General features: G+C 42.6%; 2 protein-coding genes across 2 annotated transcripts in view; one reads left to right on the top strand and one right to left on the bottom strand.

Annotated features, from left to right (window-relative positions):
* The window catches only part of LOC143817060 (serine/threonine-protein kinase Nek3-like), an 852,762-nt gene that overhangs the window by 390,422 nt on the left and 435,493 nt on the right, over positions 1–26,847 (top strand). The gene's annotated exons all lie outside the window — the stretch shown is intronic.
* LOC143818530 (uncharacterized) overlaps positions 1,328–26,847 on the bottom strand; it is a 31,852-nt gene continuing 6,332 nt past the window's right edge. The window contains exons 2-6 of the mRNA XM_077299810.1: positions 12,236–12,286; positions 10,264–10,401; positions 9,744–9,890; positions 9,004–9,368; positions 1,328–1,790 (exon numbers count right to left, since the gene is read on the bottom strand). Of these exons, the coding sequence (XP_077155925.1) occupies positions 1,601–1,790; positions 9,004–9,368; positions 9,744–9,890; positions 10,264–10,401; positions 12,236–12,286 (891 nt within the window). The 3' untranslated portion in view covers positions 1,328–1,600. The remainder of the gene's footprint in view (positions 1,791–9,003; positions 9,369–9,743; positions 9,891–10,263; positions 10,402–12,235; positions 12,287–26,847) is intronic.

The following is a 26,847-nucleotide window of genomic DNA, read 5'->3' as shown; positions in this document are numbered from 1 at the left end:
ACATGAACACTCATCTTTATCTGTATGATAGGTCTTACGTCACCCACAGATGATTACCATCAGTCCCATGAAGAGTGAACACCAAATTATTGTGATATGATTGCCCACGTAAAGGACAAAGAGTGTCATCACATGCAAATTATACTAAAGTGTTCTATTATCAGCATATATATATATGTATATATATGTATATATATGTAGGGCAGCACGTTGGCTCAGTGGTTAGCACTGCAGCCTTGCAGCGCTGTAGAGTCCTGGTTTCTAATCCCACACAGGACAACATCTGCAAAGAGTTTTGTATGTTCTCTCCGTGTTTGCGTGGGTTTTCTCCGGGCACTCCGCTTTCCTCCCACATTCCAAAGACATATTGATAGGGTATTTAGATTGTAAGCCCAATCAGGGACAGCGATGATAATGAGTGCGAACTGTAAAGCTCTGCAGAATGTTAGTGCTATATAAAAAGAAAGATTATATATATATATATATATATCTATGAGCTAGGTCAACGTAGTTTGCAGTGATGTTTCATTCCATTAGGAAAGGGTGACGGAACTGCCATTAAACATATATCAATAAAGGCCTGGAGGGTCAGCATAGGAACTGGATTCATAGGATCTTCCTTAGACTTTATATATCATGGTCTTATTAACAATTCAGTTAGACAGAGGAGTAGAGGATAAAGGAGAGTAGAAGGACATCCGGAGCTGACATAAGGGGCGAGCATAACCCAGGGTGATGCTAACCCTGTAAAGATAGATAATTCAAAATAATTGAGTAGTCAAGGACCTTTGATGGAAGAAGCACAGAGGAGGTAGAGGCTCAGGAGGGGAACACGGGAAGAACACCGTGGGAAATTGCACAAGGATGAAGTATAAAGTTAACAAATTTTTTTGTTTTGGTTCTCAAGGACACCAAACAGAACCGTTGGCCTTCGGACTGTATGTCAATTGCCTGCATGTAGTATAAGTTGAGACAGTAACCTGTGAGCCAAGGTCATGATCAAGACACTATAAACAAGCTAGCACTCCCTATTGTACAGACTTCTATCTTTGGACAATAGAGACAGGGTACTTTGAATTAAATATAAAGCGTCAGGGACCTAAACAACAGCTTAGCACAAGTAGAAAAGAATTACGCACCTCACTTGGGAGAGAGATCTCATAATGTCTACAAGCCGGACAGACCACTGCTCACCTGAACTTGTTAACCTGGATTGAGTAATGCTTTCACAATAAAACCAGGGTACAATGTCGATTATAAAAATACTCATTACTGTGATGATTTTACACACATTTTTTTCAAAACCTTTTTAAAAAATAACAATTTTTGAAATTGAGTATTTTATTTGAAATAATTATAAATGTTGAAACCTTATTAAATAACAATTAGTTATATACAAACAAGCCTTTTTAGAATTTTTATGATTGTATCATTGGTGTAGACAGTGTTTCCCAGTTATTAACTATAACTCGTTGCATGTAAAATTCCAAAATATAAATATTTTGTATTCATTTTTAAAACACAACATAAGTTAATTACATAAAAACATATAATATTTTTAAACAACGGTTATTGTTATACACAATCAAGAAATTAATAACTATTCTAAAGCCATAAATTCGGCTGCATAGTCATTGCTATGCTTAAAACCCATATATTCATCATCATCGTCTGGAAAAGCAAAACGGACTTTAGTTACAACATACGACGGTATGGGTCGTCTGTTTCCGGCACCTAAGTAGCCGTGGATCCATGCTGTAAAGCTTCTATATGCTGTTTTCCGTAGTTTTCTGAAATATGTAATAAAAAAAAATAACATTAATTTTTCCATACTCAACAAAGACATGGTATAACTTGTCATTTAGACATGAAATGCCAAATTGTATGATATTTTGATTGTTTATATTATTCACCCAAAATTTTTATTTTTTTTAAAAATAAAAAGTTAATTAAAAAAGTAAATATTTTTTTAGTTTATTATACCATTTCTTAATAAAGGAAATACAACAATTACAGTTGTACAGTTACATAGGGAGTGCACATGCATTCTTATTGTGTTCCATTAATCACAAATAGAGTCACACATTATTTATGTTTGTGTTGTAATATTAAAGTCGAAATATACACTAATAATGTTTTTATTGGAGGAAAAAGACAAAGCTTTTTTTTTGGCAGGATGCTAAAGTAATGGATTTGTATGAAACATATAGTATTAATTGTGATTTTTGTGAAAACTTATATTTAGTAAAATTTAAATTATTGCAGAGCAATAATACTATTTAGTTGTGTTTTACCAAGCATGATTGGTAGATCGATAATTAACAGTTACCAGTTTGTTTACATTTTTTTTCCTGTGTAAACTGCATGATTAACGGCTGCAAGACAGCCTGATTACCTGTTTTGATTTGCTGTTTGATATTGATTACACTCATGTCTTCATGCAGTGGCATAACTAACACTGTGGCAGCCGTTGCCACTGTGAAGGGGACAGGAAGTTCAGAGGCAATCCTCAGCATGTGGCAGTGCAGGAGATCCCTCCCGCATGGCAACATTCCAAGTCGTTTCTCGTGGTAGTTGGCAACCGTGGAATTTGAGAGCCGAGTTAGGAAGCAGGTCCAGTTAACAAGGTGAAACAGCTTCTCCTGCTCTGCAGCCCAGGTAAAGAAGGCGAGAGCGTGTGAAGGTGCAGGACATCACAGAGCTGTTGTAGTCATAAGAAGATGAGATTCTAGTTTACATAAGCCTCACCATTACCAGAGAGGAGATTGTGAGATGTGTAGATGAGCTGGTGTGTGTGTTTGTGTGTGACATATCTATAGTGTGTGTGTGTGACATCTGTTGTGTGTTTGTGATATATGTAGTGTTGAAAATTTCAAGTGTGTGTGTGTGTGTGTGAATTCTGTAGTGTGTGTGCGCTCTATCTGTAGTTGGTGTGTGTGTGTGTGTTTGTGTGTATGATATATGTACTGTGTGTTAGTCAGGAGCGTAACTACCAATGTTGAAGCAGGTCTGGCAAGTAAGGGTCCCAAAAAGTCAGAGGATTCCCCCCGTCGCAGATGCCCCTGTGAAATATAACAGCGTCTATGATGGCGGTTGAGTTCAAATCAATGATGGAGTTGAGAGCTTCATCTCTTGATCCCTCTCCCATCATTCACCTCTGCCTTTGAGACAGCGGGTGCGTGGTGACATCACTTAATTGCGCACATGTTGTATGCGTGGCACAGGCAGTGCAGCATCTGCACATGTGATGGTGTCCGCCATATTGGCAAACCCTGTGGCGGCTGCTGGGACTGGGAACATGCGGCTCCGGAGCTAATGTGGGGCACGTGGACTGAAGAATACCAGGAGGGCCATGCCGCAGCGTATCAGCCATGTGTAGGATCCGGGGATGAACATGGAGGTGTACGTGAACGGTAGTTGTGAGGTGTGTCTGCTGCCTGTGTGTCACCGTCTCTTCCACCAGTGTCACTTGCCCACTGTGACACCTGCCCCGTTTACTCCCTGCTCTCCCGTGCACCATGTCCTAGTAGGTCCCTAGTTTCAGGTCATTGTGCTACTCATGGACCCCCGTACACACCTTGTTTCTCCTCCCCAGGTCTCCCAATGCTCCCATGCCCTGAGTCCTCCTGGACCCCCCATGCATTCCAAGGCCCTTGTCCACGTGTGACTCGTCTGCCCTGCTGTCAAGTCTCCCCTGTCACCTTTCTCACCGTGTGTTCTCCATCAACCCTGTCCTTGTAATCCCTGTGCCCCCTTCTTCACTCCTCCCAAGTATCCGTCCAGTATTCCTCTGTCCCCTTGCAGGCATGGTGTCCCTATCCACTGTGCCCTTGGAGTTCCTTTGTGTCAGTCTCCCTTGCCCAATAGTCCACTTTAAGCCTTCTCTCCAGCATCCTAACCGTATATTTATCCCCTTATGCCTGTATTACTTGCTCCCTAGCCACCCTATGTTACACTTGTGCCTGTCTCCCCTAGCCCCCTTGTGTCCTTATCCCCTGCCCCCTAGTCACCATTTGCTAATGTCTTTCTGAATGCCCCTGTATGGAGGGGCTGCATTCCACTATGACGAGGGAAACATTATATTTTTTTGATTTTACATTTTATTGTATGGCAGGGATGCAGTATACTCTGTGGGCTGGCTGTATTATACTACCTGTGGGCTTAATTATACTTAATTGAGGAGTAGGGTAAATATATTATACTATATGAAGAACTAGGGTGCATCTGGGTGAATTGTCCAACATCTTTGACGATGTTGAAGCATTATACTATATGGAGCACTATGAGGAGTAAATTACACTATATGGAGCTGTTAGCAGTGTATTTTAATATATTGAGGACTATGTGTAGTGTATAATACAACATGGAGGACTGAACAGTGTATTATACTGTATTGCGGATAATGATGGTTGTTTAACCCCTTCATGACCCAGCCTATTTTGGCCTTAATGACCTTGCCATTTTTTGCAATTCTGACCAGTGTCCCTTTATGAGGTAATAACTCCGGAACGCTTCAACGGATCGTAGCGATTCTGAGATTGTTTTTTCGTGACATATTGGGCTTCATGTTAGTGGTAAATTTAGGTCGATAATTTCTGAGTTTATTTGTGAAAAAAACGGAAATTTGGCAAAAATTTTGAAAATTTCGCAATTTTCACATTTTGAATTTTTATTCTGTTAAACCAGAGAGTTATGTGACACAAAATAGTTAATAAATAACATTTACCACATGTTTACTTTACATCAGCACAATTTTGGAAACAACATTTTTTTTTGCTAGGAAGTTATAAGGGTTAAAATTTGACCAGTGATTTCTCATTTTTACAACAAAATTTACAAAACCATTTTTTTTAGGGACCACCTCACATTTGAAGTCAATTTGAGGTTTCTATATGGCTGAAAATACCCAAAAGTGACACCATTCTAAAAACTGCACCCCTCAAGGTGCTCAAAAACACATTCAAGAAGTTTATTAACCCTTCAGGTGTTTCACAGCAGCAGAAGCAACATGGAAGGAAAAAATGAACATTTAACTTTTTAGTCACAAAAATGATCTTTTAGCAACTTTTTTTTAATTTTCCCAAGGGTAAAAGGAGAAACTGGACAACGAAAGTTGTTGTCCAATTTGTTCTGAGTACGCTGATAGCTCACATGTGGGGGTAAACCACTGTTTGGGCACATGGTAAGTCTCGGAAGGGAAGGAGCGCCATTTGACTTTTTGAATGAAAAATTATCTCCATCGTTAGCGGAAACCATGTCGCGTTTGGAGAGCCCCTGTGTGACTAAACATTGGAGCTTCCCCACAAGTGACCCCATTTTTGAAAGGAGACCCCCCAAGGAACTTATCTAGATGCATAGTGAGCACTGTAAACCCTCAGGTGCTTCACAAATTGATCCGTAAAAATGAAAAAGTACTTTTTTTTCACAAAAAAATTCTTTTAGCCTCAATTTTTTAATTTTCACATGGGCAACAGGATAAAATGGATCCTAAAATTTGTTGGGCAATTTCTCCTGAGTACGCCGATACCTCATATGTGGGGGTAAACCACTGTTTGGGCACATGGCAAGGCTCGGAAGGGAAGGCGCGCCATTTGACTTTTTGAATGGAAAAGTAGCTCCAATCGTTAGCGGACACCATGTCGCGTTTGGAGAGCCCCTGTGTGCCTAAACATTGGAGCTCCCCCACAAGTGACCCCATTTTGGAAACTAGACCCCCCAAGGAACTTATCTAGATGCATAGTGAGCACTTTAAACCAACAAGTGCTTCACAGAAGTTTATAACGCAGAGCCGTGAAAATAAAAAATAATTTTTCTTTCCTCAAAAATGATTTTTAGCCCTGATTTTTTTATTTTCCCAAGGGTAACAGGAGAAATTTGACCCCAAGATTTGTTGTCCAGTTTCTCCTGAGTATGCTGATACCCCATATGTGGGGGTAAACCACTGTTTGGGCACATGCCGGGGCTTGGAAGTGAAGTAGTGATGTTTTGAAATGCAGACTTTGATGGAATGTTCTGCGGGCATCACGTTGCGTTTGCAGAGCCCCTGATGTGCCTAAACAGTAGAAACCCCCCACGAGTGACCCCATTTTGGAAACTAAACCCCCAAGGGAACTTATCTAGATGTGTGGTGAGCACTTTGAACCCCTAAGTGCTTCACAAAAGTTTATAACGCAGAGCCGTGAAAATAATAAATACGTTTTCTTTCTTCAAAAAAATTTTTTTTAGCCCTGATTTTTTTATTTTCCCAAGGGTTACAGGAGAAATTGGACCCCAAAAGTTGTTGATCAGTTTCTCCTGAGTACGCTGGTACCCCATATGTGGGGGTAAAGCACTGTTTGGGCACACATCGGGGCTCGGAAGGGAGAGAGCACCATTTTACTTTTTCAACGCAAGATTGGCTGGAATCAATGGTGGCGCCGTGTCGCGTTTGGAGACCCCCTGATGTGCCTAAAAAGTGGAAACCCCTCAATTCTAACTCCAACACTAACCCCAACACACCCCTAACTCTAATCCCAACCCTAACCACAACCCTAACCCCAACACACCCCTAACCCTAGTCTTACCCCTAATTCCAACCCTAAGGCTATGTGCTCACGTTGCGGATTTGTGTGGATTTTTCCGCAGTTTTTGAAAAATCTGCAGGTAAAACGCAATGCGCTTTACCTGCGGATTTACCGCGGATTTCCAGTGTTTTTTGTGTGGATTTCACTTGCGGATTCCTATTATGGAGCAGGTGTAAAACGCTGCGGAATTGCACAAAGAATTGACATGCTGCGGAAAATGCAACGCAGCGTTTCCGCGCTGTATTTTCCGCACCATGGGCACAGGGGATTTGGTTTTCCATAGGTTTACGTGGTACTGTAAACGTGATGGAAAACTGATACGAATCCGCAGCGACCAATCCGCTGCGGATCCGCATCCAAATCCGCACCGTGTGCACATAGCCTAATTCTGACCCTAATTCTAACCCTAATTCTAGCCCTAAGTGCAACCCTAGCCCTAAGTGCAACCCTAGCCCTAAGTGCAACCCTAAGTGCAACCCTAAGTGCAACCCTAGCCCTAAGTGCAACCCTAGCCCTAAGTGCAACCCTAAGTGCAACCCTAAGTGCAACCCTAGCCCTAAGTGCAACCCTAAGTGCAACCCTAGCCCTAAGTGCAACCCTAAGTGCAACCCTAGCCCTAAGTGCAACCCTAAGTGCAACCCTAGCCCTAAGTGCAACCCTAAGTGCAACCCTAAGTGCAACCCTAGCCCTAAGTGCAACCCTAAGTGCAACCCTAGCCCTAAGTACAACCCTAAGTGCAACCCTAGCCCTAAGTGCAACCCTAAGTGCAACCCTAGCCCTAAGTGCAACCCTAAGTGCAACCCTAAGTGCAACCCTAAGTGCAACCCTAGCCCTAAGTGCAACCCTAAGTGCAACCATAAGTGCAACCCTAGCCCTAAGTGCAACCCTAAGTGCAACCCTAGCCCTAAGTGCAACCCTAAGTTCAACCCTAAGTGCAACCCTGGCCCTAAGTGCAACCCTAAGTGCAACCCTAAGTGCAACCCTACCCCTAACCCTAACCCTACCCCTACCCCTAACCCTAATGGAAAAAACAAAAATAATTATATTTTCTGTATTTTATTATTATCCCTACCTATGGGGGTGATAAAGGGGGTGATTTATTTACTATTTTTTTTATTTTGATCGCTGTGATAGAACTTATCACAGCGACCAAAATGTGCAGGAACGAATCTGCCGGCTGGCAGATTCGGCGGGCGTACTGCGCATGCGCCCGCCATTTTCCAAGATGGCGGCGCCCATGAAGCAGACGGCCGGACACCGGGAGGGACATCGGAGCTAGGTAAGTATGGGGGGGTGAGACCGGAACACGGGGGGGGGGATCGGAGGACCTGGGGAGCGGACAGGAGGACCGGGGGAGCCGACAGGAGGGAGGAGGGGAGCGGAACGGAGATCGGGGCAAAAAGGACGACTGGGGGGGCGATCGGTGGGCTGGGGTGGGGGCAGATCGGGGTCTCCAGCCATGGCAGATGCTATTGCAGCATCGGCCATGGCTGGATTGTAATATTTCACCATTTTCATAGGTGAAATATTACAAATCGCTATGATTGGCAGTTTCACTTTCAACAGCCAATCAGAGCGATCGTAGCCACGGGGGGGTGAAGCCACCCCCCCTGGGCTGAAGCACCACTCCCCCTGTCTCTGCAGATCGGGTAAAATGGGAGTTAACCCCTTCACCCGATCTGCAGGGACGCGATCCCTCCATGACGCATACGCTGCGTCATAGGTCGGGAAGGCACAGACTTTCATGACGCAGCGTATGCGTCAAAGGTCGGGAAGGGGTTAATACAAAATTGAGAAATGAGCATTGTATTACACTATATGGAGGAGTATGAAGAGTGTATTATGCTATATGGTGCACGTTGAGGAGTGTAATTAAATTTTATGGAGTAGTGTAAAAAACTATATAGAGGACTGAGGAGTGTACTATACTATATGGGTGACTATGGTGAGTGTATTTTCCTTGAAGGAGGACTATGGGGGTGCATTATACTTCTTATATGGATTCCCAATGAATTTTATGTTAGCCCCGGATGAGTATAATAATTTACTTTATTATAGAAATTACCTAACAATTAAATAACGGTGGACTAATATAAGGCAGGATGGTGTTCACCTTAGTTATGCAACTGAGGTGACACTAGAAAACTGTGCAATAAAACTATAGTGTGGGTAAAAGTACGTTTGAGAAACTGATTTTGTTATGAAAATCTTTTGGCATGGTGGGGTGGAACTTTTAGAAATTTTGCACTGTGGCCCATAACTTTTGGAGTTACGATACTGTATTCAAGGTGTGAATTATCCCCCCAAAATTTAAAACAGATTAGAAAAGTTAAAGTCAATGCAGTTTTAATTTTTAGGAAACCATACAATCGTACTTTTGAAAAACATATAGAATATTATGCTTGCTCCGGAGTAAAAATAATACTGTAAAAGTAATAACCTTTTCATTTCCTTGGATGGAGGTGGATGTAAATTATGATCCACAGTTCTTAGTACAATGTTAACTGTTTCACTCCGTTCACAGAATGTGTGAAAAAACTCGTGTAGAGTTACACAACTAAAATCCAACATATATGGTTCAGCATTTGGAATTTCTTGACAACAAATTGATTCAATAGCGGTTGGCATTGGAACACAGTTTCCACATTGACACCAATCATTTTTCCCACTTCTATTTTCATCCGTGTCATCGTTGAATTCAATGTAATTTTGATTGTTGATCCGCAAAGGGTTGGAAGGAAAGCACTGTTCACTTTCACAATCCCCACCAAATTTTCGATGAAGTTCTGCAAGCATTGTTTTCATCTGTGGAGAAATGTAAAGTAAAGATTTATTATTATTTTTTCAATTTTAAAATTTGTTAATTAAACATTTCGATATAGTTAGCATATATTTTTTCTATAGGTGTCTCTCTGTATATATATTTATATTTAGATATAGATGTATAGTAATCGTAATCTATTTAGATATTTAGTGAGATATATTTACATATATTAATACATGCTACATCATGTAATGAGATGCAGGGATATATATGTGTCGATGATGCCAGGAGGGTGAGTCAAATGTGTTCTGCTACCACAACCACACTCCACAGCCATAACAGATTGTGTTGAAGTCTCTAGGATAATTTAATTACACAAACTGCCTATTATACAAGAGTATATCCGTTAAACACACCTCTTCATCAGTGCTATCAGCATGAGTCATCATGTTACTCTCTGGGATCACAAATCCTTCATCCAATGGTCTATCATCAAGATAATTAATATCAATAACATTGTTTGTTGAGTTACTGGCAACATGTTCTTCCTCAGCAAATAACGTCTAAAAAAATAAATGATAAATTTTACATCAATTTTTATAGTAACATAAAATGTTAATGAAGTGAATAATTATTTTATTGTTTCGTATAAAATGAGAATGTATTTTATTAATTGTATTATTGTTCAAAAATAAAAGCCTGATTCCGTGTCAAAAGGCATGATTAATAAGCACATTGGATAAAATGTGAATGAGCAGTAACAATAATACACTAAATATATGTGTTGTTAGCAAGGTAAAAATATTTTTATTTATTTTTTGGCTGTATTGAAAGAAATAAAAAATTGTTTAAAATTTAAAAAAATAATGACAACAGTATTTGGTTTTAAATATATGTATATGAAAGTTTAATATAAATATTTAGAAGTTCACATACCTGTATGTCTTCGTATTGATCTTCAACAATACATGACAAAACGTTGTAGTTTGTTTGCAACACCAACTCTGAATCATCTCCCCTTGATATTTGCATTATTAGACCATCACCGTCAGTTATCAAAATGTTTTCTTCTGCCTACAATACATAAAATCAATATGTTAAATATTATATTAAAACCATATCATGAGGCTATTGACCAATTAAACGCATAATCGTCACAGCGCTCTGATGTAGAGTAATATTATATCTGCAATAACCTTTGAAAATAATACTATTATGAATGTTAGTAATTAAAAAATTCAGCATTGTACACTTTGGTGTGATGTTTAACCCAAGCGCCGGTAGTCATATTGACTTAACAAAGTACTGAAAGCTCAACCAACACATGCCCCAAGTACAGCGCCATAGTTATAAAGTCAGGCAAAGAAAATGTGGAATAGAAATTCAATAGATACAATACTTTACAATGGTTGGATGAATGTGATGAATCAGTGATAATTAAAAATTGAAAAATAAAGAAAAGTAGGTAGTTGACATAATTATCTGTGAACAATAATACCGTATAAATATTTACAAAAACTTACAATTTTTTGAATAACGTGTTGAAAAAAGGTGTATTACAAATACAAGTATTGATACTTCACCATCATGGAATCCTCCTTATTGCGTCATTTTAACTTTCCTTAAAACTTCACGTTATTTCTAAATCATAATGTAAATTTTAAAAATGTTGAGATCCTAAATTAATATTTCTAGGCCCTTCAAAAAATGAATATAATTACATATATTTTTTATTATTATGGTGCTTTGACCTTAGGTTCAAGGAATATATTGTAATCAGATTTCGTATATGTTATTATTATTCTTCTCCGCGTTTTCCACAATTAATGCTGCATGAACCACTCGGCGCAGAGACCTCGTTCTGGCTGCGTTTCAAAGCCCTTTGTGGGGACAGGTGTGCTATGTATTTGAGGAGTTTTTTTGTTTGTTTTTTTAAAGATAGCATTTCAAACCAAAAATTTCTCAGACAAATTCATAGCAAAATTTCCATGACCACAAACTTGACCTTCCAAAGATGGCAGCTATGCAAATTTATGGCATCAATTTTATGACATGATCATTTACGAAAGTAACAAATATCAAAATAAAGTGACTATGACACTCACACACTCCGACAACCGACACTCCTATACCCTTACAACCTACACTGTAAGTGACCCCCCATCCTGTATGTTAAAGGGACTCTGTCACCTGAATTTGGAGGGAACAATTTTCAGTCATATGGGCGGGGTTTTCGGGTGTTTGATTCACCCTTTCCTTACCCGCTGGCTGCATGCTGGCCGCAATATTGGATTGAAGTTCATTCTCTGTCCTCCGTAGTACATGCCTGCACAAGGCAATCTTGCCTTACGCAGGCATGTACTATGGAGGACAGAGAATGAACTTCAATCCAATATTGCAGCCAGCGGGTAAGGAAAGGGTGAATAAAAAACCCGAAAACCCCGCCCATATGACTGAAAATTGTTCCCTCCAAATTCAGGTGACAGAGTCCCTTTAAAAATAACTGGCCCCGTTTCCGTGTGTGAAAAGTAACTGCACCCCCCCTTCCCATTTGTTATTAAGTAATTGCACCCACTTGTTCACGTGTTTGCAAATTAAGTCAAACCCCGCTACCGTGTGTGAAAAGTAACTGCACCCCCAGGCTCATTTGTGAAAAGTAACTGCACCCACTGGCCCTTGTGTGATAATTAATTGAAACACAATGCCCGTGTGTGAAAAGTCAGTGGACCCCTGGTCCCGTGTGTGCAAATTTATTGCCCCCCCCCCGATCCCTTGTGTGAAATTAACGGCAACCCCCCTTCCTAGTTGTGCAAAGTGCTGCTGCAAAGCTGGCAGCGCTGTTCAAGCACCATGTATTTCAGTAAGGAAATGGCCATTTAGTTTTTTTAGTTTGCTTAATTGTACTTACCACATTAATTACTGTTTCCTGTTCAGTGCTTTCCATTCTAATACTAAAAATCTAAAAATACAATGTTAAACAGAAAAATAACTTGTTAAAATTGTAAAATTTTTGAAATGTTAATAGCTTTTTTAATATATATATAAAATGTTATACAGATATTCTTTAAAAAGGAGGCTTGAAAGTCAATCTTGCACCACCACAACATATAAGAGGTAAGTAAAAATTAATCTGGGTCTTATGTCCAGCACTGTCAAATTCCGACACTGTCCCGTGAAATGTATGCAAAAAATATAATATGATACTCATCAAGGGGCGGTGCATGCATATGTGATGGACGTTGCGTATTGGGTACGGCACTTCACTTTTTCATAAGATGATGTACTCTTCTTGTCTTCCTGCATAAGCTACGGTGCAGGCATACTTAGTCTGCCTTGTTACAGGTAGAGTAAATACTGCAGTGCGCCGGAGTTTAGGATTTTTAACCTTTCCATGCGCCCGGGCACTGCCTTACACGGAGCGTGACGCCCATCCAAAAATACCGTGACGACCATGAAAACGTTCTGCAATGCCCATTGAACATGACCGCCCCTGGGTGGGTATAATATAAAGTCTTTGATTTCTTATTTTTATGGATACATTGTGGGGTTATCTATAGCATTACAGAATGCATTTCAGAATGCTGTAGATAAGCCCTTAAAATGGTGGCCTCAGTTCAAATCCATTGTTTGTGGTGACAGCTTACCTATTAGAAAACAGAGATAATTCGTCTTAGTTTTATTGAAAATTTTAATTGTTATTATTGTAGTAGAATTATTTTGTTTCAGCACAGGTTACTTTGCATTTTGATGTACGATAAATGTTGAATTTCTGAAATATCATATAACAATTATTTAATAGATAGCGTATATAAAACATAATGTGAAGATGAAAGCAATGATTATCATAATTTTATAAATGTTTTGACATGTGCCCGTAGTTTCCATATCTCATTATCAAATTTTGCAGTGATTGTACGTTGTAAGCATGGTTGGAGTCTTTAACATACGCCCACTACCTTTGATGGATTGTGTATTTGGCTAATGTTTTCGATAAGCCACTGATATAATGTAAAAGACCATGAAAATATTAATTAAAATAATGTACGAGTGTGGATCAGATTAACCACAATGGCCCTAGTGGGTCTGGTTCATTGCACGGCGAAGTTGTTATATTGAAGAAATTTAACAAAATAGACAAACAAATATTAAATGCGCAAAAGGTACCACCAAACAATCAACGGATATGTTGACAGCTAATCATTGCTTATGTATAGGACCATTCATATATTACCCTTACTGTTAACCAAAGTGGATATATGGCACTATATAAAAAATTTTCCAAACTGTATCAGGATTAAAATTACAGATAGATAGCAAAACTTCATGAATCCCATGGTGTGAAGCAAGTAACGATGTTAGAAGTTTGACATAGAATCCCCAAATAAATTAAAAAAAAAAAAAAAAGGGTGCTGCCGCGGAAATTTCTGCGCCAGAGGGGGAAAGCCGATGGCCGTGGACCAATATTTGTAGCCTGCTATGAATATCAGCCCGCAGCTGTCTGCGTAGCCTTTAATGGCCATTAAAATAGGGGCCCCCCCAAAAAAAAAAAATTACGTGGGGTCCCCCTATATTTTATAGCCAGAAAGGCTACGCGGACAGCTGCGGGCTGATATTCATAGCCTAGAGAGGGGCCATGGATATTGCCACCCTCCCCCCGGCTACAAACACCAGTCCCCAGCCTCCCCGGAAATGGCGCATCTTTGGGAAGCGCCAATTCCGGAACTTAGGCCCTCTCTTCCCACTCCCGTGTAGCGGTGGGATATGGGGTAATAAGGGGCTAATGTGACCTTGCTATCGTAAGGTGACATTAAGCCGGGTTAATAGCAGATAGGCGTCAATAAGACGCCTATCCGTTATAAATCCAATGATAGTAATGGGTTTATAAAACACACGCATTGTTTGAAAATTTATTTTTAATATTCTTCATTTGACCATACTTACCATAGTTCTGCACCTGTAAAAATACTAAAATCATACACCGTATACTACCTGTATTAACCGGAGTACAATAACTATCGCAGGTCCCACGACGATCTCCCGTATAGAACAGTGAGATCGGGTGATGTCACTGCTCTATAGGACCCTCAGCGACACACTGACAGGAGACAATGGCTCCTGCACTGCATCACTGAAGAGGTTAACCTTAGTTCATAGTCTCAGTTTCTGTCAAAGGTGCCTGAACAGCATTGCCAGAAGTGAGGCCAGGGACTATTTTCTCACAATGGTGTAGGAATATATTGTGAGGAACACATTGTGGATGGATATCTTCCATCATTGTGTTCCTGTAGCCCCGGGAGAGCAGTCACATCAACAGATGCTCCTGCTCTCCACGGTAGATCGTCGTGGGACACTCGTTTACATTGGATTTCTGCGGACAGGGTGTTAATTAATTTTTTTTGTTTAAAGATGACACTGGCTTCGGGGATCAAAGTGACAAGTGATGGTGAGTATGTAATGTATGTTATATGTACTGTATGTCTGTATTGTATGTATGTTGTGTATGGTGTATGTTGCATGCTGCATGTCGCATGCTGTTGCAACTCACATGCTATCACATGTGGCATGGTTCTGCATGTTGCATTCTGACGCATGTTTTTTGCATGTCTCATGTGTTTGCATGTCGCACGTAGTCTGATGTTGTTGCATGTAGTCGCATGTTGTTGCATGGCGCATGTACTCGAATGTTGCATGTTGTTGCATGTAGTCGCATGTTGATTGTTGTTGCATGTTCTTCCATGTAGTAGCATGTCGCATGTAGTAGCATGTTGTTGCATGTCGCATGTTGCATGTTGTTGCATGTCGCATGTCATTGTATTTAGTCGCATGTTGACGCATGTCGCATGTATTCTCATGTTGCACGATGTTGCATGTCGCATGGGGTTGAATGTTGTCGCTTGTCGCATGTTGCTGCATTTAGACTCATGTTGTTGCATGGCACATGTAGTCGCATGTTATAGCATGTTGCATGTAGTGGCATGTTGCGTGTAGTCGGTAGTTGCATGTCGAATGTAGTCGCATGTAGTTGCATGTCGCACGTACGTCACTTGTTGCATGTCGCATGTAGTAGCATGTTGTTGCATGTCTCATGTAGTCGCATGTCGCATGTTGTTGCATGTTGTCACATGTCGTCTCATGTAATTGCATGTCGCATGTTGTCACAATTTTATTTCATGTTGATGCATGTCGCATGTAGTCGCTTGTTGGCGCATGGTGTATGTAGTTGCATGTGTCATGTAGTCGCATGTGGCATGTTGTTGCATGTCGCATGTAGTTGCATGACGCATGTAGTCGCATGGTGCATATTGTTGAATGTCGCATGTACTCACATGTAGTCTCATGTTGCTTGTCGCCTGTTGTTGCATATCGCGCATGTAGTCGCATGTTGCGTGTAGCATGTTTTCATATGTCGCATGTTGGAATTGCACGTTGCATGTCGAACACAGTATGTTGCATGTCAAATGTGGTAAGTTGCTAGTCGTATATCGCAGGGTGTATGTCATAAGTGTTTATGTTGCCGGGTGTATGTTTTATGTAATCTGCTCTTAGATAGATGAGATAGACACATAGATATACAGAGGGAATAAGAAAGTTAGAAGGTATACCATAGATAGAATGGGATAGCTAGCTGAAAAGAGATAGATAATAGATAGATAGATGGATACATAGATAGAAAAATAGATATATAGTAAGAACGATAGATAATTGATAGATAGAATGATCGATAGATAGATTAAAGATAGACAGATAGAAATAACGATAGATAAATAGATAGTAAGAACGATAAATAGATAGAAAGATCGATAGATAATAGATAGATAGATAGAAAGAACGATAGATAGATAGATAGAAAAAACAATAGATAGATAATAGATAAATAGAAAGATCGATAGATAGAATGATAGATAGATAATTGATAGATAGAATGATTGATAGATAGATTATAGATAGACAGATAGTTTAAAGATAGACAGATAGAAATAACGATAGATAAATAGATAGTAAGAACGATAAATAGATAGATAGAAAGATCGATAGATAATAGATAGATAGATAGAAAGAACGATAGATAGATAGATAGAAAAAACAATAGATAGATAATAGATAAATAGAAAGATCGATAGATAGAATGATAGATAGAAAGATAGATCGATAATTGATAGATAGAATGATTGATAGATAGATTATAGATAGACAGATAGAAAGAACGATAGATAAATAGATAGTAAGAACGATAAATAGATAGATAGAAAGATCGATAGATAATAGATAGAAAGAACGATAGATAGATAGAAAAAACAATAGATAGATAATAGATAAATAGAAAGATCGATAGATAGAATGATAGATAGAAAAATAGATATATAGTAAGAACGATAGATAATTGATAGATAGAATGATCGATAGATAGATTAAAGATAGACAGATAGAAAGAACGATAGATAAATAGATAGTAAGAACGATAAATAGATAGAAAGATCGATAGATAATAGATAGATAGAACGATAGAAAGAAAAAACAATAGATAGATAATAGATAAATAGAAAGATGGATAGATAGAATGATAGATAGATAATTGATAGATAGAATGATAGATAGATAGAAAGATAGATAGATAATTGATAGATAGAATGATAGATAGAATGATTGATAGATAGATTATAGATAGACAGATAGATTAAAGATAGACAGATAGAAAGAACGATAGATAAATAGATAGATAGAAAGAATGATAGATAGATAGAAAAAACAATAGATAGATAATAGATAAATAGAAAGATGGATAGATAGAATGATAGATAGATAGATAACTGATAGATAGAATGATAGATAGATAGAAAGATAGATAGATAATTGATAGATAGAATGATAGATAGAATGATTGATAGATAGATTATAGATAGACAGATAGATTAAAGATAGACAGATAGAAAGAACGATAGATAAATAGATAGATAGAAAGAATGATAGATAGATAGAAAAAACAATAGATAGATAATAGATAAATAGAAAGATGGATAGATAGAATGATAGATAGATAGATAATTGATAGATAGAATGATAGATAGATAGAAAGATAGATAGATAATTGATAGATAGAATGATAGATAGAATGATTGATAGATAGATTATAGATAGACAGATAGATTAAAGATAGACAGATAGAAAGAACGATAGATAAATAGATAGATAGAAAGAATGATAGATAGATAGAAAAAACAATAGATAGATAATAGATAAATAGAAAGATCGATAGATAGAATGATAGATAGATAGATAATTGATAGATAGAATGATAGATAGATTATAGATAGACAGATAGAAAGAACGATAGATAAACAGATAGATAGTAAGAACGATAAATAGATAGATAGATCGATAGATAATAGATAAATAGAAAGATCGATAGATAGAATGATAGATAGAAAGATAGATAATTGATAGATAGAATGATAGATAGATTATAGATAGACAGATAGAAAGAACGATAAACAGATAGATAGTAAGAACGATAAATAGAAAGATAGATCGATAGATAATAGATAGATAGAAAGATCGATAGATCATAGAAAGAAATAACGATAGATAGAAATAACAATAGATAGATAGATAATTGATTGATAGATTGATCAATAGATAGAATGATAGATTAATAGATAGCTGTATAGGTATAAACAACGATCGATAGATAGATCCATAGATAGATAATAGATAGAAAGATCAATAGATAAATTGAACGATAGATAATATATACTTCGAAAGATCGATAGATAGAAAGAACGATAGATAATACATACATCGATAGATAGATAGATCAATAGAAAGAACGCTAAACAGATAATAGATAGAAAGAAATAGAAAAACAGATAGCAAGATAGATAGATAGATAGAAAGATAGATAATTGATAGATAGATAGAATGATAGATAGATAGATAGATAGATGATAGATAGATAGAAAGAACGATAGATAGATAGATAGAAAGAACAAAATATAGATAATAGAGAGATAGATAAAAAAAAATCGATAGAAAGAAAAAACGATACATAGATAATAGATAGGTAGAAAGATGCTGAAGGGAGAACGTTGTGAGGTGAAGGCTGCTGGTAGCCATGAAATAGGATGTCTGTGCCAAATCCTTGCTTGCTCTCACTAATTGGGTGCATTTAACACCATCTGTATGCGGATTTTCGATAGTGATGTAGAATCGGTAGCAGAACAGTTTCAAGTATGACCAGCGGTGCATGTAAACACTGGCAGTGTTGATGGTGAGCTGAGATACGTGAATCGATGCCCCATGTCCTGGATGAGGTTGGCAGCTTGTTGCCGGTACGACAGCTCCTTATCGGCCTCCACTACGCTGCGCCTGGACGGGCTGATCTCCAGCTCCTCCCGGGTGAAGAACCAGCAAGGATTCGGCTCTCGGCAGTCCGCCATCACCGTCTGCCGCTGAACCCCAGGGCGTCACAATCACCGGAAAGATATAGATAATCGATAGAAAGATAGATAGATAATAGATAGATAGATAGGAAGAGCGATAGAGAAATAAGAGATAGAAAGAAGGATACATAGATGATAGATAGATAGATAGATAGATAGATAGATAGATAGATAGATAGATAGATAGATAGATAGATAGATAGGTAGGTAAGGAATCTTGGCACCAAACTTACGATCGCAGCTGGGGAAGAGAAACTGTTACCGGCATCCACATAAACACAACGTGCATATGATAACTTCCGGGGCACCCAGGGAGTGACGACCCGCGCATGCGCACTGATGTAAAGTGTGCTATGCCCACAGATGGGAAAAGCATAATACGCAGGCGCCAAAGTAGAATTAACTGCGCAGGCGCTAAACACAACGCCAACGGCGGTAATAAATTTCGCAGGGAAACGAAAGAGGTGGGGGAGGAACCGTTATTTCTCAACGCCCATATGACCTGACCAGACTGAGTGACAGCCCAAAACGGAGACTTTGCAAAGATATTTCGGCAGCTTCGGTGGGTAATAAATGCATAACACACACACTAATGTAACGCCCACCTCTGCCCCTATTTAACGCTGTTTTTAGCCCATCTTCCAAAAACGTGGTGACAGGTTCCCTTTAAAAGAGCAACCTTTGACTTGTGCGGCAACACTGCTGCATAAGCTGTGGCTCTTCTAGTTTGTAACCCCTGAGGGGGGGTTAAAGGTTACCTTTGAAATCGGTTCAATTAGGCTTCGGCCTACACTCTGCTCCACCGGCAGAGCCCGGGCTCCAACAACGCTAGTTGCTGTCCGGAAGTGCTGGCTGCACAGAGCCAAACACCTCGCCAATGTGTCAGTGGGGTTCAGCACCGCCAGCTGTTCCCCTGCTGTGTAGCCGGCAACGTGTCCTGCGACCGCCACGCAGGCACAACAGACCCAAAGCTGCCGCCAGTGCAGGCTTCGGCCTACACTCCCCTCCCCCTTGCTCCTCCTCCTGCTCCTCCTCCTGCTGACCCTGGGCTCTAACACCGCCAGTTGGGGCCCGGTACTGCTAGCTGCACAGAGAAAAACACCAGCCAATGTGTCAGTGGGGTCCAGCACCGCCAGCTGTTCCCCTGCTGTGCAGCCGGCAACGTGTCCTGCGACCGCCACGCAGGCACAACAGACCCAAAGCTGCCGCCAGTGCAGGCTTCGGCCTACACTCTGCTCCATCTCCTCCTCCTGCTGACCCCGGGCTCTAACACCGCCAGTTGGGGCCCGGTACTGCTAGCTGCACAGAGAAAAACACCAGCCAATGTGTCAGTGGGGTTCAGCACCGCCAGCTGTTCCCCTGCTGTGCAGCCGGCATCGTGTCCTGCAAAAGCCACGCAGACACAAGAACTGAAATTGAAGGGAACCTGTCCCCCCTCCCCCAGGCGTTTGTACGTTTTTAAGGCCACCTTGTACAGCGGTAATGCTGCATGTGTGCAAGGTGGCTCATAAACGTATTCTCCTCGCACATGTGGAACTGAAAACACGTCTAAAATGTATCCTCTGTGTGACCATTTAACCGTCCCGGTGGTGTGACTTTCCTTTGTAATGACACGCTGCAACCCCCTTGGTAGCGCTGCCCGTCTTCTGGCATCATTCTTTGGCTGCCTGCGCCTCTGCGGCCGCCCTGACCCACACAACGCCCCTCGGTGTCTTATTTATTGGGACTGCGAGGGTGTGATTGATGGGCATGAGCAGTGCATATCTTCGCCTGTTGTCACTCATCTCCTTCCGCCTTCTTCAGACTGTGCGGCTTCATGGCCGCGGCATGCGATAAGGGATCAGCTGACGCCGCACAGTCTGAAGCGGGTGTAAGGACCCGAGTGCGAGAGGCGAACATATGTGCTGCGCCAGGCCATGAATCCCAGCCCCGCAGTGTTTTAACAATGTTAAGACACTGCGGGGCTGGGATTCATGGTCATCGCGAACCGCACCGGCCGACATTAAATGAGGTCAGAAGATGGGCAGCGCTAACAGCGCTAGACCGGGGGATAACACAACAGCGCAGACTCCTGTACAGCAAATAACAACGCTCAGGAGGCTGCACCCAGCACCAAGGTGGGATTCTTGACATCTGTGCTGCGTCTCATTACAAAGGGAACTCGCGCCTCCAACACAGTTTGACTGTATAAAGGGCTAAATGTTATACGTGTTTCATTCGGCGTGTGCAAGGAGCAAAATTAAAAGAGCAACCTTTGACTTGTGCGGCAACACTGCTGCATAAGCTGTGGCTCTTCTAGTTTGTAACCCCTGAGGGGGGGGTTAAAGGTTACCTTTGAAATCGGTTCAATTAGGCTTCGGCCTACACTCTGCTCCACCAGCAGAGCCCGGGCTCCAACAACGCTAGTTGCTGTCCGGAAGTGCTGGCTGCACAGAGCCAAACACCTCGCCAATGTGTCAGTGGGGTTCAGCACCGCCAGCTGTTCCCCTGCTGTGTAGCCGGCAACGTGTCCTGCGACCGCCACGCAGGCACAACAGACCCAAAGCTGCCGCCAGTGCAGGCTTCGGCCTACACTCCCCTCCCCCTTGCTCCTCCTCCTGCTCCTCCTCCTGCTGACCCTGGGCTCTAACACCGCCAGTTGGGGCCCGGTACTGCTAGCTGCACAGAGAAAAACACCAGCCAATGTGTCAGTGGGGTCCAGCACCGCCAGCTGTTCCCCTGCTGTGCAGCCGGCAACGTGTCCTGCGACCGCCACGCAGGCACAACAGACCCAAAGCTGCCGCCAGTGCAGGCTTCGGCCTACACTCTGCTCCATCTCCTCCTCCTGCTGACCCCGGGCTCTAACACCGCCAGTTGGGGCCCGGTACTGCTAGCTGCACAGAGAAAAACACCAGCCAATGTGTCAGTGGGGTTCAGCACCGCCAGCTGTTCCCCTGCTGTGCAGCCGGCATCGTGTCCTGCAAAAGCCACGCAGACACAAGAACTGAAATTGAAGGGAACCTGTCCCCCCTCCCCCAGGCGTTTGTACGTTTTTAAGGCCACCTTGTACAGCGGTAATGCTGCATGTGTGCAAGGTGGCTCATAAACGTATTCTCCTCGCACATGTGGAACTGAAAACACGTCTAAAATGTGTCCTCTGTGTGACCATTTAACCGTCCCGGTGGTGTGACTTTCCTTTGTAATGACACGCTGCAACCCCTTTGGTAGCGCTGCCCGTCTTCTGGCATCATTGTTTGGCTGCCTGCGCCTCTGCGGCCGCCCTGACCCACACAACGCCCCTCGGTGTCTTATTTATTGGGACTGCGAGGGTGTGATTGATGGCCATGAGCAGTGCATATCTTCGCCTGTTGTCACTCATCTCCTTCCGCCTTCTTCAGACTGTGCGGCTTCATGGCCGCGGCATGCGATAAGGGATCAGCTGACGCCGCACAGTCTGAAGCGGGTGTAAGGACCCGAGTGCGAGAGGCGAACATATGTGCTGCGCCAGGCCATGAATCCCAGCCCCGCAGTGTTTTAACAATGTTAAGACACTGCGGGGCTGGGATTCATGGTCATCGCGAACCGCACCGGCCGACATTAAATGAGGTCAGAAGATGGGCAGCGCTAACAGCGCTAGGCCGGGGGATAACACGACAGCGCAGACTCCTGTACAGCAAATAACAACGCTCAGGAGGCTGCACCCAGCACCAAGGTGGGATTCTTGACATCTGTGCTGCGTCTCATTACAAAGGGAACTCGCGCCTCCAACACAGTTTGACTGTATAAAGGGCAAAATGTTATACGTGTTTCATTCGGCGTGTGCAAGGAGCAAAATTAAAAGAGCAACCTTTGACTTGTGCGGCAACACTGCTGCATAAGCTGTGGCTCTTCTAGTTTGTAACCCCTGAGGGGGGGTTAAAGGTTACCTTTGAAATCGGTTCAATTAGGCTTCGGCCTACACTCTGCTCCACCGGCAGAGCCCGGGCTCCAACAACGCTAGTTGCTGTCCGGAAGTGCTGGCTGCACAGAGCCAAACACCTCGCCAATGTGTCAGTGGGGTTCAGCACCGCCAGCTGTTCCCCTGCTGTGTAGCCGGCAACGTGTCCTGCGACCGCCACGCAGGCACAACAGACCCAAAGCTGCCGCCAGTGCAGACTTCGGCCTACACTCCCCTCCCCCTTGCTCCTCCTCCTGCTCCTCCTCCTGCTGACCCTGGGCTCTAACACCGCCAGTTGGGGCCCGGTACTGCTAGCTGCACAGAGAAAAACACCAGCCAATGTGTCAGTGGGGTCCAGCACCGCCAGCTGTTCCCCTGCTGTGCAGCCGGCAACGTGTCCTGCGACCGCCATGCAGGCACAACAGACCCAAAGCTGCCGCCAGTGCAGGCTTTGGCCTACACTCTGCTCCATCTCCTCCTCCTGCTGACCCCGGGCTCTAACACCGCCAGTTGGGGCCCGGTGTAACAGGCCAAAGTAACCCCGTCCCAGATTAACCCCGGGTATAATTTGGCCTAGGCCAGAGTATACCCCGGGGTATAAACTGGCCTAGGCCAAACTATACCCAGGCATAAAATGGCCTAGGCCAAACTATACCCCGGGGTGTAAAATAGCCTAGGCCAAACTATACCCCTCCAGGCCACATTATACCCCCCAGGGTTAAAGTGGCCTAGGCTACATTTAACCCTGGGTATATTTTGGCCTAGGCCAAACTATACCTAAGGATGTAAAACAGCCTAGGCCAAACTATAACAGGCCACACTATACCCTCAGGCCAGACTATAGCCTTTTACTGGTTGCTATGGGATTTTACATGGCCACTTTATCCTAGCAACGCCCTGGATACGGTTGGAAAAGGGGTTTATCTACCTTGGGGGCACCCTCACAGCACTGCGGGGAAGCCGGGGAACCCTTTTACTGGTTGCTATGGGATTTTACATGACCAATTTATCCTAGCAACGCCTTGTATACGCTTGGAAAAGGGGTTAATCTACCTTGGGGGCACCCTCACAGCACTGCGGGGTGGGTGGGGATCCCTTTTACTGGTTGCTATGGGATTTTACATGGCCACTTTATCCTAGCAACGCCCTGGATACGGTTGGAAAAGGGGTTTATCTACCTTGGGGGCACCCTCACAGCACTGCGGGGAAGCCGGGGAACCCTTTTACTGGTTGCTATGGGATTTTACATGACCAATTTATCCTAGCAACGCCTTGTATACGCTTGGAAAAGGGGTTAATCTACCTTGGGGGCACCCTCACAGCACTGCGGGGTGGGTGGGGATCCCTTTTACTGGTTGCTATGGGATTTTACATGGCCACTTTATCCTAGCAACGCCCTGGATACGGTTGGAAAAGGGGTTTATCTACCTTGGGGGCACCCTCACAGCACTGCGGGGAAGCCGGGGAACCCTTTTACTGGTTGCTATGGGATTTTACATGACCAATTTATCCTAGCAACGCCTTGTATACGCTTGGAAAAGGGGTTAATCTACCTTGGAGGACACCCTCACAGCACTGCGGGGTGGGTGGGGATCCCTTTTACTGGTTGCTATGGGATTTTACATGGCCACTTTATCCTAGCAACGCCCTGGATACGGTTGGAAAAGGGGTTTATCTACCTTGGGGGCACCCTCACAGCACTGCGGGGAAGCCGGGGAACCCTTTTACTGGTTGCTATGGGATTTTACATGACCAATTTATCCTAGCAACGCCTTGTATACGCTTGGAAAAGGGGTTAATCTACCTTGGAGGACACCCTCACAGCACTGCGGGGTGGGTGGGGATCCCTTTTACTGGTTGCTATGGGATTTTACATGGCCACTTTATCCTAGCAACGCCCTGGATACGGTTGGAAAAGGGGTTTATCTACCTTGGGGGCACCCTCACAGCACTGCGGGGAAGCCGGGGAACCCTTTTACTGGTTGCTATGGGATTTTACATGGCCACTTTATCCTAGCAACGCCTTGGATACGCTTGGAAAAGGGGCTTATCTACCTTGGGGGCACTGTCGCAGCATTGCATGGAGGCTGGGGAACTCTTTTCCTGGTTGCTAAGCGATTTCAAATGATCAATCTAAGGTACTTACACCATGTAAAACCCTATAGCAAGCAGGGTGCCCCCAAGGTAGATAAACCCCTTTTCCAAGCATATACAAGGCATTGCTAGGATAAAGTGGTCATGTAAAATCCCATAGCAACCAGTAAAAGGGTTCCTCGGTGTAACAGGCCAAAGTAACCCTGTCCCAGATTAACCCCGGGTATAATTTGGTCTATGCCAGAGTATACCCGGGCATAAACTGGCCTAGGCCAAACTATACCCCGGGGTGTAAAATAGCCTAGGCCAAACTATACCCCTCCAGGCCAGATTATGTAACTAATCTGGGGTTAAAGTTGCCTAGCCCAATTTATACCTCTCAGCTCATATTATACCCCAATGAAATCATTTGCATTGAGTGATATACACAAGAATTACTTAATGCTTCAACATTTTATTGAGAAACCAAACTGACAATTCTTAAAGAGTACCTCCCACTATACAAAACTTTTGCCCATGGCAAAAGTAGTTGTAAAGGGGGGTATTTGTAATGCATATGCATTACAAATACCCCCCCATTTTATAGTTACCTTAGGGGGGCTGCCCGATTACCCCCCCTCGCTAACCGCCGCTGCCCGTCTCCTGGTAGACGGGGTCCCCCTCCTGCCGCTAGGTGGCGCTGCCTCTCCATGCGCCGACGTCACAGCCAGGCGCCATAGAGGAGAGCGGCACCTGGCTAGTGCCGTTGGAGCTTGTAGAAGCAGAGCCAGCACCACCTAGCGGTGGGAGGGGGGGCAATAATTTCTCATTAGCTATAAGTCACTTATCATGCAATGCAATTATCTGGGGCAACAAATCGCCCAACAGTCATTCTGTGTATTATGACATTTAGTCTAGCATGTCCTTGCTACCAAATTAACGTTTAAAGCTAAACACTGATAACAACATTGAAATGATCGTGCTTATTTTCAAGATACAGTGCATGTTCAGTTGTTGACTGCAGATTGAAGCTTGCAGGATATGTCAACCAATCCATGGAGTCACCGACGTTTGTGTAGATTATTATGTCGCAACTCAACAGATACGCCGTGGTCATGATCTCTGCATCAGTTGCCCAGACTCCATCACGAGAGATTCCAGAGATGTTCACATATTCATTCACATTTTGGTTCAAGTAGTCCTGTAGTTTTTTTGTCAAGTCAGTTTTCATATGGTGGATGACTTTATCTCTGAGAAGGGAATGGTTGTCCTCTGTTCCTGTCAAGATGTAGCTGATGGCCCGGAAGAAGCAGTTTCCATCACCTTTGGTTTTATATGTACGCCGTGGTTGTTCAAGGTCTCGTCTGCATCCACAGTATACAACCTTACTAAACGTAAGGCCAAGAGTGGTGCTAAGATACTTCCTTCTTGAACTTGGTAGTAGGTTGAAAGCCTTAGTTTGCTTATTTTTCTGTGTGGCAGAGTCACTGGAATAATCATCATCGGATGGTGGAGAAGCCTCTTTATCCTGGTAAATCTTTAGGTTGCTGGTGTGGTATGTGTTGCTTAATATCTTGCCAGTTTTGTTGTTCTTAAGTTTTACTCGTCCCTTGGTCAAGGATTCCACAACTAAATAAGGTCCAATCCAGCGTGGTTCCATCTTTGAACCTATGCGTTGAATACGGCGCTGATTCTTGATATAAACTATGGTACCAGCAGTGATTTCTTTGTTGCTTTTGTGTCGGCGATCAAAGGCACACTTCTGGTGTTCTTGAGCAGAGTGGATGTTGGTACTGACGTCTGAGTGCAGCTTTTTAAGAATGCTTGACAGTGTATTTAGCACATCAGGGGTGGCATGATCTGAAATGGGCATGGGATCCACCGTATCATCTTTTGAGGGATTAAGGTCCATGGGAAGCTTGGCCTTCCGTCCATACATGACCTCAAATGGAGTAACCTTGGTTGAAGCATGCACAGATGTGTGATAGGCAAACAGAACACCAGGGATGAATTGATCCCAGTTGTTTCCTTGGTCATTGACAAGCTTACTAAGAGCTTCTTTAAGTGTCCGATTATCACGTTCCCGCTGGCCAT

Source organism: Ranitomeya variabilis, chromosome 3, assembly GCF_051348905.1.
Source record: "Ranitomeya variabilis isolate aRanVar5 chromosome 3, aRanVar5.hap1, whole genome shotgun sequence".
NCBI lineage: Eukaryota > Metazoa > Chordata > Amphibia > Anura > Dendrobatidae > Ranitomeya > Ranitomeya variabilis.
The sequence above is the reverse complement of the archived record's forward strand: the minus strand, read 5'-3'. Positions and strand labels throughout refer to the sequence as shown.